The sequence below is a fragment of the Nelusetta ayraudi genome, unplaced genomic scaffold (assembly GCF_046127955.1).
Source record: "Nelusetta ayraudi isolate G7.1 ecotype Tasmania unplaced genomic scaffold, CSIRO-AGI_Nayr_v1 ptg000135l, whole genome shotgun sequence".
In the NCBI taxonomy this organism is placed as follows: Eukaryota; Metazoa; Chordata; class Actinopteri; order Tetraodontiformes; family Monacanthidae; genus Nelusetta; species Nelusetta ayraudi.
In genome coordinates, this window is record NW_027466185.1 from 11,977,313 (window position 1) to 11,990,838 (window position 13,526).

General features: G+C 45.7%; 2 protein-coding genes across 3 annotated transcripts; one reads left to right on the forward strand and one right to left on the reverse strand.

The window, feature by feature from the left end:
- Nucleotides 1-490: 490 nt before the first annotated feature.
- zdhhc3b (zDHHC palmitoyltransferase 3b) lies at nucleotides 491-7,744 on the forward strand. Of its 2 annotated transcripts, none has more exons than XM_076051726.1 (7): nucleotides 491-888; nucleotides 2,900-3,240; nucleotides 3,324-3,448; nucleotides 4,007-4,103; nucleotides 4,353-4,434; nucleotides 4,590-4,720; nucleotides 5,487-7,744. In XM_076051726.1, exons 2-7 carry the CDS (start codon nucleotides 2,938-2,940, stop codon nucleotides 5,643-5,645), a joined length of 897 nt encoding a protein of 298 aa, XP_075907841.1. In that variant the 5' UTR covers nucleotides 491-888; nucleotides 2,900-2,937; the 3' UTR covers nucleotides 5,646-7,744. The 2 variants fall into 2 exon arrangements, with proteins under 2 accessions (XP_075907841.1, XP_075907842.1); XM_076051727.1 differs by lacking the exon at nucleotides 491-888 and adding an exon at nucleotides 1,774-1,980.
- Nucleotides 7,745-8,209: 465 nt separating this feature from the next.
- tmem42b (transmembrane protein 42b) lies at nucleotides 8,210-11,569 on the reverse strand. The gene is made up of 3 exons (XM_076051729.1): nucleotides 11,232-11,569; nucleotides 9,962-10,108; nucleotides 8,210-9,858 (listed from the first exon to the last, which is right to left on the reverse strand). The coding sequence occupies exons 1-3, from the start codon at nucleotides 11,406-11,408 to the stop codon at nucleotides 9,715-9,717; spliced, it is 468 nt and encodes a 155-aa protein (XP_075907844.1). The 5' UTR covers nucleotides 11,409-11,569; the 3' UTR covers nucleotides 8,210-9,714.
- Nucleotides 11,570-13,526: the final 1,957 nt, after the last annotated feature.

Here is a 13,526-nt window from a genome sequence, read left to right on the forward strand (position 1 = left end):
CACTGCAGCAATCACAGACGATCCTATTCAATGTGTGTATTTTTTCCCCCCTGTGATTAGATTTCCAGGCACTTGGTACTACATCTTCAAACTGAGTAAATAGAATTAACGTTTTCATTGAAAAGGCAACGCATGTATAATACTAACATCGCCACTCTGCTTTGCGCTATTCAGATTATATTCACTTTTGTCTCTAATGCATTTTACAGTCAGCAAGACTTTCCTAGACTCGTTTTTAAAAAAGAACACCTGGAATGAATGAATGAATGAATGAATGAATGAATGAATGATTATCCGAATGCTTAAGAAAATGTGCTCTTGGATATCTAATGTCGAAAACTGTCTAAACAGGAAATTCTTAATTAAAAATAAATAAATAAATAAATAAATAAAAATGTTATTGACAAAGCCTCCATCGGCGTTGTCAATAACAGAGCGCCTGAACGCAATGTGAGAAAGTGATTCCTGCCAGACCGAACTCAGGGTTTAGATGTCCCGGGATTGGGAGTATCGGACTTCCTTGATTGCGCTAACGTTATGTTCCCTGAACTGGCCGCAAAGGCTAGGGTACCTATTTACAGAGAAGGCCAACACAATTAGAAAACTGACTTTTTTGAGTGGCATTGTTTATAAGCGTTACTTCGCATAGAACGAGACGAATTATAACCCCTCATTGAATCCTGGGCGGCGGCGGCGGCGGCGGCAGCGGAGCCGCGGACCAGAGGAGGGAGGCAGTCCGCCCAGCAGAGCAGTTAGCTCGGATCTCGCCAACGGGCGGAGCGGCGGAGGGAACACACTCGCCTTTTGGCTTGTTTTGGAGCTCCAGGGGCACGAAAGCCCATCAAAGGAACCGCTGAACATTTCACTGGACAGACTGGACGCTGCGGGGTAGGAATATATGAAACGGATGCGCGTGAAATGTGTAGGAAAAAGAAAATGCAATTTAAAGACACACTCGTCAATCCCAACTGCCAGTTACTTCCTGGTCGAAACTATGGTGGAGCTGCCTGGACGTTAGTAATAGCCCTGACAATACATTCCCATATTTACTCATATTTACTCTTCCCAAGAAGCCGGTTTAGTAATTTATGTGAGAATTAAGATTTCCTGGATGTCTGCACAGGGACAGATGTCTCCATCCATTCCAATCGACTGGGAGAGACTTCAGTACCTGCCATCCACTTATTGTATCACTTTTTACGTGAGGGTGCATTCAAAAGGGACTCAGATATGTGATTAATTCTTTTCTTTGTGATAAAGTGTGTTGACTGTGGGGCACTCAGCCAAAAACAAAACAAAACAAAACAACATAATATTTTCCTTGAACGACAGGACAATACTGGCTAGTGGCTGCCTCTGAGTTACCTAAGAGACTCGTTGAAATTAGCCGAATGTGTCATTATCGTCCTGCTGAAACCAGGAAGGACGTCCCAGAGAAAGCCATTAACTGGAGGGGAGGAAATATTGACCCAAAACCTGTTTGTACACTCAGTGTTCCAAAGCCTGTGTGGTCCGAAGGGTGGTATATTAATGCAGTGCCCTTTTTGGATCAAACGGCATGGTAAAGGTTTTTGTGTGTGTGTGTGTGTGTGTGTGTGTGTGTGTGTGTGTGTGTGTGTGTGTGTGTGTGTGTGTGTGTGTGTGTGTGTGTGTACCTGGCATTGCATTGCATTTTTTTGCGTGTTCCTGGCATTGCATAATTTCCACAGGTTGTCTTATTATATTTATGGGTACAGATTGTATTGTATCTTTCAAATTTCCCATGTATAACCATATTTATCTATATTTCAATCCATTCAGACTCCATTGAAGCTGCTCCATGTGATGAATCATCCAAAAACCTCTATTGGAACCTCACAAAGCTGCACATTTTAGCCCTCTGTTTACATCCTCTTTCCAAAACAAATGCTTTGTCAGACTTTCGAGGTGGACTAACACAATAAACAAAACGTCTGGCTGGAGGTGTTGTCACTTACCTGGGTAAGGCCTCACTACCCTTTGTGACACCACCAAGGGCTACTTTTCAGAGCTGTGTGTTTTAGCACACAGTTTCTAAATAGTGAAACAGGTGTAGTTCATTAAAAGGCCCCAAAAACATTTTGGTGTGTGGTGTTTGGTGTTGTAGTTTGGAAAAATAAAAGGGTTAGGGTTGCTTAAATACGTCTTCTTATCTTGTGTACTGAACCAATTGTAATGCAATCGTTCATACTAAAGTTGTCTCCCTTTTTCATTACAAAAGAAATCAGAGATCACAGGATTTTGACAGAGGAAGTGTTCTCACTGTATCATGATCGTGCAATAGGCTTGCAGCTGTTGCATGTGAATCACGTTATCATTTATAAAAGCGGCAGGTTATCAGGTGTAAGCAGAAAGAGATTTCTGCGTGTCCAGACCAGTTTCTTCCTCTCTGATGCACCAGTGTCCCACATCCCACCATCACCCAAACCAGCTTTTCCAGAACAGGGATGCTCTCGGTCTGGGGTTGACCTCCACTGAAGGTCAACACTCAGATTGAGGCTTAACTGGTGCAGCAAATCCTGCACAACAGTCAGACTCCTCGTAGCGCCCGACTCCCGCTGTGCTGTGACAGCGGCGCTGCAGAGGTCCAGGAGGCTGCGCAGCAGGGTTGCTCTATCTGCTGCAGTGCCTTTGTAAACAGGTCAACTCCACCACAAACTGTTTACTGTATTTTCACCAAGGCAACATGAATTTGGCCTGCCTGCTACCTGAGTTTGGTGTGTTTCTCTGCTTTTTTCATTGCTGTCAAAGTTTGATAAAATCCCGTCCAGAAACAAACAGGAAATTGAAGCCATCCCAAATCAAGCCGTGAGCAACTTCTCTGGAAGTGCCTTAATAACTTGCTTCCTGACTCCTTTCCGCTCTCACTTCCTCCCGCCAGTCCCTGCAGCATGCTGTCGGAGCCACGGGCCCTGTAGGATGAAGAGCACGGCGCAGCGCACCAGGGACATCGAGCGGCAGCCCGGCTACCTGAAGCCCGAGCACTGCGCCCCCCCGCCCCCCCACGGCGGCGCCAACACCATGTGGTTCATCCGCGACGGCTGCGGAATCGTGTGCGGCGCCATCACCTGGTTCCTGGTCTTCTACGCCGAGTTCGTGGTGGTGTTCGTCATGCTGCTGCCGGCCAAAAGCATCATGTACAGCCTTTTCAACGGGCTCGTCTTCAACGGGCTGGCGTTCCTCGCCCTCGCCTCGCACGCCAAAGCCATGTGCACAGACCCGGTCGGTGTCGCGGCCGTGAAGACATTGTTAAATCTTCCTCCTTCCTCCTCTTTATCTTCTCACGTCTCTTGTGTCTCCCACAGGGAGCCGTACCCAAAGGGAATGCCACCAAAGAATTCATCGAGAGCCTGCAGCTGAAACCAGGACAGGTGGTGTACAAGTGTCCCAAGTGCTGCAGCATCAAACCCGACAGAGCTCACCACTGCAGGTAGAGCGTGCCACTCTCCACTATAGGGAGACTTTGCAGCGCAGAGAGGACTTGTGTGTGCGTCTGTGTGTTCCTGCACTGCACTCCTCATGCGTCTGTTTAGACTAGAGTAGCCAAACCTCTCCTGGCACGCTCGTCACAGGGAACTCCCTGTGGGGCGACCTGCTGAGGCTCGCTGGGATCTCCAGGCATGAGAAGCACAAAAAACACTGCTGACTAATTGAATTATCAAGCCAGTGAATCATTCTTCGTCTCTCTCTCTCAGGGGGCTAAAAATGGTACTGGTTTGAATAAACTGATCTGTTTCTTCTGAGTATTATGAGTCACCCCGGTGGGCGTCACTGATGACACCCTGTGCAACCCTATTTTGCCCGCTGACCTGTAATTATGCTATTTTTCACGCGGCGCATCAGCTCATAAACAATGCCGTCGGTTATTCCGACTCTCCGCTCCGTCAATCAATAATGTCGACTTCAACGTACCTGAGAGTACACTGGCCTGTTTGCCTCTAACTGTGTTGTTGTCATTATGTCTGTGTGTATGCGTGCGTGTCTGCAGTGTGTGCAAACGCTGCATCAAAAAGATGGATCATCACTGTCCCTGGGTGAACAACTGTGTCGGAGAAAACAACCAGAAGTACTTTGTGCTCTTCACGGTGAGTGCTGATTTTTTTTTGTGTGCAGGTTTACTGAATAGAGAAGTTTGAAATTGAAATTGAGCCTGTTGAGTGTCTCAACTGTTATTTATGATAATCGTAGTATCTCTCTGATATGTGATATCTATGATAATGGTATTTAGTTGTATTTATTCAGATAGTCTCACTTACAATCTCCTGTCATAATACAGCGCCGTTGATGTTTTGATCATTGTCAATGATCTTTCTCAAATGTATTTCCCCCTCCAGATGTATATTGCACTGATATCCTTCCATGCTCTAGCCATGGCGGCCTTCCATTTTATTTACTGCTTCGAGGAAGACTGGACAAGTGAGTAGCGTGCGGGCGACGGACAGTTCTGCTGTCAGACTTGTTCCTAAAAATATGTTTGGAGGATACAGTTGATCCTTGCTGCCTCTTGAGAACTTGCCATTGCTATTTAGTCACCTGTTGTGGGCTGAACGATTCTCTCCTTGTCCTTCCAGAGTGCAGTAACTTCTCTCCGCCAGCGACCGTCATCCTCCTCATTCTCCTTTGCTTCGAGGGTCTCCTCTTTCTTATCTTCACGGCCGTCATGTTCGGGACTCAGGTCCATTCCATCTGCTCGGACGAGACGGTGAGTTGAGGGAACAGCCCTTTAATAAGTGTCCGTTCTGTGCTTAAAAAAGTGACACAAGGAGAAAACACACGTGGAACATGTCTGAAACTAGAAGCAGAAGTAGAACTTCCTCTGCCTACACCAGGCATGGGCAAACTACGGCCCGGGGGCCATGTGCAGCCCGTTAAGCTTTTTAATCCGGCCCGCCGAACTTGAAGAAATTATATTATTAGTAAGTAAGTAATAAAATAGCTGTATTTCATCAATTCTCTCAGTGTTTTAAGAGTCATTTCAATAAAGAGCTACAGTATATACACCGGGGCTTCATACACAGATATTTTGTTGTAACTTTGCTCTTGTTCTTTTTCAATTGATATTAAAGCACATGTTTTCTATATATCCCATTATACATTTTTTTTCTCCCTATGAGGTGGGTCACCAAAACACACCATTCCTGTTCTCCTGCTCCGGCCCATCCGTCACATTTTAGAACCCACTGTGGCCCCACCAGTCAAAACATTTGCCCACCCTGGCCTACACCATCCAGTGTGTCTTTTAGCTTTACTCTTTAGCGCCATTGCATAAAAAAAGAATGTCATTTGATCAAGTTGCATCTAAAACAAGGTATCTGCAACTTAAGCCGCAACATGAGCCATTATTTCCTGATGTTTCACCGCAGTCATCTTTGTGCTGAGCCTCGCAGGAGAGTTGATGGTCTTGAAAACCAAACCAAACGGCGATCCACCCTCCTCTCACCCTGTTTGTTTCCCCCTGGTCCTCTCAGGGCATCGAGCAGCTGAAGAAGGAGGAGAGGAGGTGGGCCAAGAAGTCCAAGTGGATGAACTTGAAAGTGGTGTTCGGCCATCCCTTCTCCATAGCCTGGCTCAGCCCCTTCACAACCCCCGACCACGGCAAGGCAGACCTCTACCAGTACATTGTGTAGACGACTGGTTGCCGCTGAATCTGCCCCCCCATTGGCCGGAACCTGAACTCTCTCTTGACTTTCCACTTTCATTTCTCTTTGAATCTTTCACCTCGTGTTATTTCAGGGTGTTTCAGTTTAAGGCCTTGATTTTCTCTGCGATTATTATTATGATTATGATTACTTGTCAAACTATCTTCTTTTCCTCCTACCGTTTCCCTCTGTGGTGCTGATGAAACTGTTGCACTACTAAAGCACCTAAAACTTCAAAAGAAAAAGAAGCACTTGATGGACGACGGCCACAGACTGAGCACTGCTTCCTCCACGCTGATTATTTTTCTTCCGTTCCTGCTGTACGTCCGATCATTTCCACACCTGAAACTAAACAATGTGAACTCTCATCCCCAAGTCTGGAATGTCGCTCCAGGTTAGTCTTCACTGTAAACTGTCGTCGCAGTCATGATGCTTCCTCCGTCAACTGAGCACCACAGCTGATCTGCCTTAGACCAGTGCTCGAGTGGCGTCTCCCTCCACTTCTTTTTGTTACTTCGCCTTAATGTGACAGTCAAGCGGGAGCGCAGAGATAAAACAGTAGTGGTCTTATCCTCCCCTGATGCCAGGCAGAAGCGCTGCAGTAGTTTCTCTCTGGAGCAGCTACTGAACAAACATGAAAAGTCAAACTGGGAGATTTTATCAGCAAACCTCAAAGAAAGATGTTAGAAAGATGTTTTCCATTTGTTTGTTTTTTTTAAATTGTGAATTATAGCTCTTTTTTTCAGAGACATTATGGAGGCTGATTTAAGGAGGCAATATTTTATCAGCCTCGTATTAATAACTATCCGAAAAAACACACCGTAATCAGCACTTTGTTTTCAGCCTCCTGCAGGTGTCAGCACCCTCTGTGACATCACAAAGGGCCAGCTCCCACAACGGTGGTCCGTAACAGGAGAAGAAATGGGTGATTTTTTTCTCATGTTGTGTCAACATCTCTGCCAGGCTGGAGACACAGAATATAGGAAGGGAAATAAAAAGTTGCTGAATTGAATCTGTCATAATATGGGAACATTATGTCAGGTGACACTTTTTCTTTTTCTTTTTTTTTAAAAGCTGATCTTCTTTTTGTGTTTACCTCATCTCCTGTGGAGGGCCATGAATGCTGGATCCCAACATGTAGAGGCTGCTAACTGCTGCGAATCAGCCCTGCGTCTGTTTGTTTTTTGTTTTGTTTTGAAGAAATCAACTGTGTTCATGAAAAACCATTCCAGTCACGGTCACCAGCTCAGATGGACAGTCAGGGAACCGAGCAATACATCAACTGCTGAGCTGCGCTGGCGGACTCTGGTGTAATTCTCACAGTCTCACCACTTCTCCTGGGGAAAATGCGCTTTGTCCCAGATTGTAACTCCTTTAGAAAGGATGAGACGACTAAAATACAGACTCGTGTTTACTGAGGCGAAAGCTGATGCTTTCGCTGAAAAGTGCACATTTCATTTTAGGTGATTAGAAGACTTTTGGCAGCCAGGATCTAGTCAACTCCAAAGCATTTAACTCTAAGAGATGCCTTTGCCTGAAAATGTGTTGTAAATCCTTACTGTAAGTGTAAATCATGGTCATGGGGGTGATAAACGGACATTGGTTCTTGCATGTTGCCAATTTAAAGTGAGCCAAAAGCAGGAGTGACAGCAGCTGATGAGGTTGAATTTGTTGTGGGTGGGAGCCGTCAGTCCACTTTAACCACGTGCAGTACACCAGCTTTCTTCTCTTTATTTCTTGCGTTGATTAATTTTGTTCTTTGTGGGCATGTATGAATACTTGTTCTAACCAAGGGCCCATAGTTACTTTTTGACTGTAGTATTTTGTGAAAGGGAAATGAAATAAAACAATATGTATGTGTGTGTAACTCCATGTTTCTTTTTTTGATTCTATACATTGCAGTATGCAGACATTTTGGAACGTAAAACATAATTTTTTAAATGTATATATTTAATATATTCACATAACTATTGCATCTGCTTTATGTTGTTCACCACCATCTGTTCTCTTGGCACGGTCTCAGATGGCGTCACACCAGCAAACACGTGTTGAATTCTGAGCAATAAATGAGAGAGATGGAGCTCATATTTATGATGTGAGATTTATTTCATAATTCAAAAAGATTTGTTGTGAGACAAAGTTGTCATCCTTTAAGATGGTCTTTGTTAACTTCATAGTTTTACAAATGTGCAGGGAATCTTTAATGAACTTCAAACATCTGAGCACAGAGTGTTTCTTAACAACCTGTCGGGATTGATGGATTCTTTTTTTTCAATTTGAGTCATTTTAGCAGTAACAAATGTCTCTTGCCATTACTTTGTATAGTTTCATAGGTTCATTTTACGTTGGCTTTTTAAAACTATTTACCCAAGGAAACACTCTTTGTGAAGTCTTTCAGCTTCTACCTCCAGCTTCACATCGACTTTGGGAAAACTAATAAACCAGCACTCGCAGATTTTCCATAGGCTACCGTGAACAACAACAAGGACTCTAATTTTTTTTTCAAGACATCCATTAGAAAACAAAGTGCAAAAAACAAGACGCAGTCATCCTTCAAGATGCAAAGAGTGTAATCACACATTCTCAACGTGGTCACATTAACAGGGATGCGTGTAAGTCACATGATGGGGAAACCTGCAGGGCCGCAGTCGGGGGTGGGGGTGGGGGCGTGGACGGTGCTGGCAGGTGTTCAGGCTACCGTTGGGCTTCTTCCTGCTATGCAGATGTTCTTCTACTACTTCTGGTGTCACATCGGCGAGTTGCACATCAGCTCGACTGATTTACACTGACTGGAAACGCACATCACAGTGTTATGACATTCAAAGGAAGTTGCAACGTTACCCCGCTCACGCCAACAGCCCCCGGGGGGGATGTGAGAGGGAGCCTTTAATACAAAGTAGGGTGACGGACTTGATCTTCACCATGTGCAACTGAATAATGTGAGGATGAGAAACGCAGGGGCACGTTCAGCTCAACCAGGCAAAGAAAAGACGTTGAAGCAGATCAGGCCACAAAAATGAGGAGCTTAACCAAGCTGAGCAGCTGACGGGGACGCCGCCACGGAGCCGAACGGGACGCTTTGGTGCGAGAAAATAGAACCGAGCTCGGGCCTCACCTCGGTGGGAACGTGCACGCGTTTTGCTCTGAAGATCGACGAGCAGCTGCATGTTGGGAACGTGCCACGCTTGAGCTGCGAGGAAAACAAGGCAAACGAGGATGATAGCCTTTCAGCGCTACATTAGCAGTCATTACTGGTACTGGTACTTGTTTTTTTTGTAACATCTCCTTGAACATGCGTGTGTAATGCAACATCGGGTGTTTACAGTGAGTGTCGTCGTTACTTAAGGGGGGGGAAAAAGCTTTGGCGGTCTGACGGCTGCCACACGTTAATGCACGATGTGAGCGGGCTGACGGTGACATCATGCACGTCTTCCACTGCTCGCCGATAAAAGCAAATCAGTCTTGTTCTTAAAACTATATGCATGCTATTCACTGTCTGTCTAGAGTTTAACAGTTTGGGGAAAGCACTTTTGTTGCTAAGAGACAAAGAGTCACACAGTTTTCTCTCTTGCTGAATACCAAAACTGGAATCATTTAACGAGAAAGCTCGCCTAAGAGTTCCCCTCAAAATGTCAAATTATTGCTTATAGCCTCGAGTCTCTGCCTCCCTTCACCTGTGTTCTGTTCGCTCATGATTCCTTGTGCTGTCGCGGCCTAAAGCTAATGTCATTTTTGCTTCATTTTCATCCCGCAGACTGAAAGTAATTGAAGTTTCTTGGAAGCTGGGTGCAGGCGTCCGTCAGCTTGTCTCCACCAGCCTGGCTCTGCAGCTCTGCCACAGTGAAACTGGCCCATTGCCAGCATCTCCTCTGGATTTTAAACCAGGAAGCTGCGCCACAGAAGACCTTCCCAGAATACATGCTGAGTTTTCTGCACATTATCTCAGTTTTGATTCAATAGTTCTAAAAATAAGAAATATTTTACACATCTTTTTTTTCCAATTCTCAATTTTTTTTGCGAAGCTGGGTCAGAGCCGAGTTAGTGGAGACCGGGCGTATCATTCATTCTTGACGGCCGCGTCCTGATGGCCATCCTGCGGCGACACCCGCTGTAGCACCAGAAGGCCGGAGAGGGTCAGCGAGATCCCGACCCACCACAGCGTTATCTGTGCCTCGCCGAAGATAAGCTGCCCGAGAAAAGCCTGCAGAGAGAAGAGAAAAACACATTTTAGAGGCTGCAGTTCAATTGCACTGCCGTCGGTTCGAGCAAAAGGACGAGGGGTGACCTTCCGGTCGGTCACTTACGGAAGATATGAAGTTGGAGGCGGTGGTGGTCACAGTGGTCCAGGTGGAGGAAGAGGAGTACCTGAGCGCTTTGGCGAGGAAGGTCCACATCACAGCATTGCAGGTAAAGAGCAGCCCGCCACACAGCAGCCTCAGAGGAATATGGAGCTAAAAAGACATCAGAAATACACATATCTCACAGGTGTGGACAAACTATGGTCCGGGGGCCATATGCTGGCTGGCCAAACTTGAAGAAATTATATTATTAGTAAGTAAGACATAAAATAGCTGTATTTCATTGTCTTTTCAGTGTTTTCGGAGTCATTTCAAGAAAAAGCTAAATACCGTGGGGCTTCAAAGACACACTTTTCTTTTGTTCATTTTCAATTGACATTAAAGCACGTGTTTTCTACATATCCCATAATATATATTTTCCTCCTATGAAGTGGCACGCCAACCATCTGCTCCTGCTCCTCTGTCAAATTTTAGAAGCCATTGTGGCCCCATCAGTCAAAAAGTTTACCCACCCGGAACTCAAAGTCCATCTATTAGCTACTTAGCTTGCTCTGCTTTAATCCACTTTTTCTTTTTAAAAAACCCAACAAAAACAAAAACAAAAACAAAAAAACAAACATGCAGTATTCATCCACCCTTCCTGATGTCACAAAGGGCACTGCCTCGCTATTTTGCACAGCATCAATTTCAGCAAGAAGCTCACACTGAGCAATAAACAGAGGGCGAAGTTGCTTCTATAGCTTCACAGTCGAGCGTCGTGATGAAGGTTAAGAGCCAGTGATTTGCATGTATACGCAAAAATCAATACTCCAAGGCACCCAGGACAGCTCTTTGTGACGTGTTCACCGCGAGACAGATGCTTGCTGGTGAGTCTGACATCACCGCTTGACGTGCGCGCGTCATGAGAATGTGAAGGTCACGCATGAAAGCTGACCTCCCCCCCCATCAACTCTCCTTCTCACGTTTCACCTCCATGACGCTGTTATCGTCTTAAAGAAGAAGAACTTTTAAACGCAATGACAAGCGCGAGAGAAAAAAAACGCGAGAGATGCTGCGAAAATGAACGAGCCGCAATGTCACTGAGCACGCGGACGCAGCACGAGCGCACAGCTGCCGCACGCGCCGACGGTACTGGTGCTGAGGAGAGAGAGGGGGGTGGGGTGGGAGAATCCTGCCCCAAGTTCCCACAGCACCACCAGCAGCAGCAGCGGTGACAGTCGCGCTGCATTATTCACTCGCAACTGAATAATTCACGCCGCTTCACTTGGTGCCTCACCCGGTCGCAGGCGGTCGTTTCGTCCGCCTGTCTGAATTTGCGCTGCTCGCCCCACGTCCTGAGTCCGGTCTCGCACACTCCCTTCAGGTAGTCGGCGCCCAGCGACAGCTTGGCCGTCGACGACGCCACGGCGCCGAGGAAACCCGCCAGCAGTGCATAGAAAACTCCCGGGAACATGTTGTGCGACGCCAGCCGAGGGACATAGCTCCCCGGGTCCGCCTCTACATGTCTGCCTGCCGGCTCGCCTGCCTCAGCCCGCCGCTTCTGCCTCCACTCCGGGATGAGCCGCTCCACTGTGTGACCGTCTCGCCTTCTCTTTTTTATTTGCCCCCTCGCCCCCTACACGCACTTCCCACTGACGGCCGCCTGGTGGCAGACACACAACCGCATGGTCCACCCGGAGCGGGTGAGCGGTTGCACAAAAAGAAGCGCAGCAGTCTGGTATTTGTAGTTTTCAGCAGTTACACCTTCCTGCTCGAAGGAAACCTCCCGATTTTGGACGCGTCCTCGTCCCTGTGGGAGGCGTTAGAGAGCAACAAAACACAGCTTCAATCAGTCGTCAATGATGACGTGTTTAGTCACGAAGCAGTTGTGTGTTTGAGTAGACAATAAAGTTGTCAAATGGCTTCTGTTATATGGCACCATTACATCCTTGTACATGACTGTTTTGGTTTTCATGTTTCATTTTAGTATGACACACACACACACACACACACACACACACACACACACACACACACACACACACACACACACACACATTGTGTAATATACACATAATTATTTGTTAATGAATTCATATACAAAATTTTGTACTGCGACATCCCCAAGGTTTTTTTTTAATTTTATTATTATTTATTTGTTTTCTAATTCAAAATTCAAAGCAAATTCTTAATTTATAGTTTTAATAAAGTAGCAAGTCAGTGTTAGCAAACTGGAGTCGCAGACAGGATTTTGGGTGTGATATTTCATTTAATGAGGCGATGAGTGATTAGTGTAAGCGTTAATAGACAGTTTGGTATTCACCTGTGTTGTTAGTCCTGGGTGGAGTAGAGGACTGTCAATGCTAATCTAATGAGTATGAGCACAGAGCAGAGCACGGCCTTCTGGTTGATCCAGACCGCTCTGGGTGGACCGCCGTCTTTTCAGCATGTTGATGAGCTGCATAATAAAGGCTCATTACGTGAAAATACTGCAGCAGAGGCTCTAAGTGGAATGGATGGGCAGAGGCCATGCATGTGTGGTTTCCACACACACACACACACACACATGCACACACACACACACACACACACACACACACACACACACACACACACACACACACACACACCTCCCAATTACATGACCCACCTTCCTTGTCTTGTTCCTTAATGCCCTTTTCTTCAGAGATGAGGCTGCCACAGACACGAGGGCCTGAACAAGACATGGTTATGCTCCTCATTAGGGGTCGAAAGTGGAGTCATCGTTATGGATGTATGTGCCGGGATAATGACTTCATTAGTCTAAAATATTTGTGATTGTCCTCAGGGACGACAATTCAGTCCATCAGAGCAGGAATTTTCTCCTGAAAGCCGAATTGTGATCCACTTTACAAGCAGGAAATTGCCTGTCCGACAGGAGAAAATCATCTCTGTCACATTGGATTATAATCTTCAGTTACCCAAATAATACTAACAGTACAACATTTTTATCATTTGCTAATCATCATTATTGCATTAAATTAATATTTTATCATTAGATAAGACTTTGCAACTGTGCTCTGATACCAGTGTATACAAAATAATTGTATAGTGTAAGAATATCCACAGAATGGTTGAATTAGGTGTTTGAATTTGAAAGGTAGTGAATAATTTTTTTTAAAAATCTTTTATTCAGACGTAGGTCGCACTGCTCTGATTTCTTTTTCAAGGCAGCACTGCCCTGATTTCTGTGCGCCGCATCCACAAATCACATCATGCGATTGCGGTGATCTCATCTTCTAAACCAGGCCACGTGCTCGCCCAAAACAAGGTTCTGCCAGTAGGGGTCACTAAAGCACTTTTGAGAAACTAACCCAGAAGAACCTGCAGGATGCCACCCATCCACTGCCTTGGAACACACTTCTCACATCTCCTGTCTGTTGTTGTGTGACTTAAATTAGATGCCGGTATGATTCTTTTTTGAATTATTTATTTGTCAGTGTGGAGAAGCAGCTGCATGTAACCTTTGGAGCGAGAGCTGAGACTGTCCTCAAGGTGCCGTGAATGTTTTCCTGTCTCGGAGGGATTATATGCACAGGGATGACAAACTCGT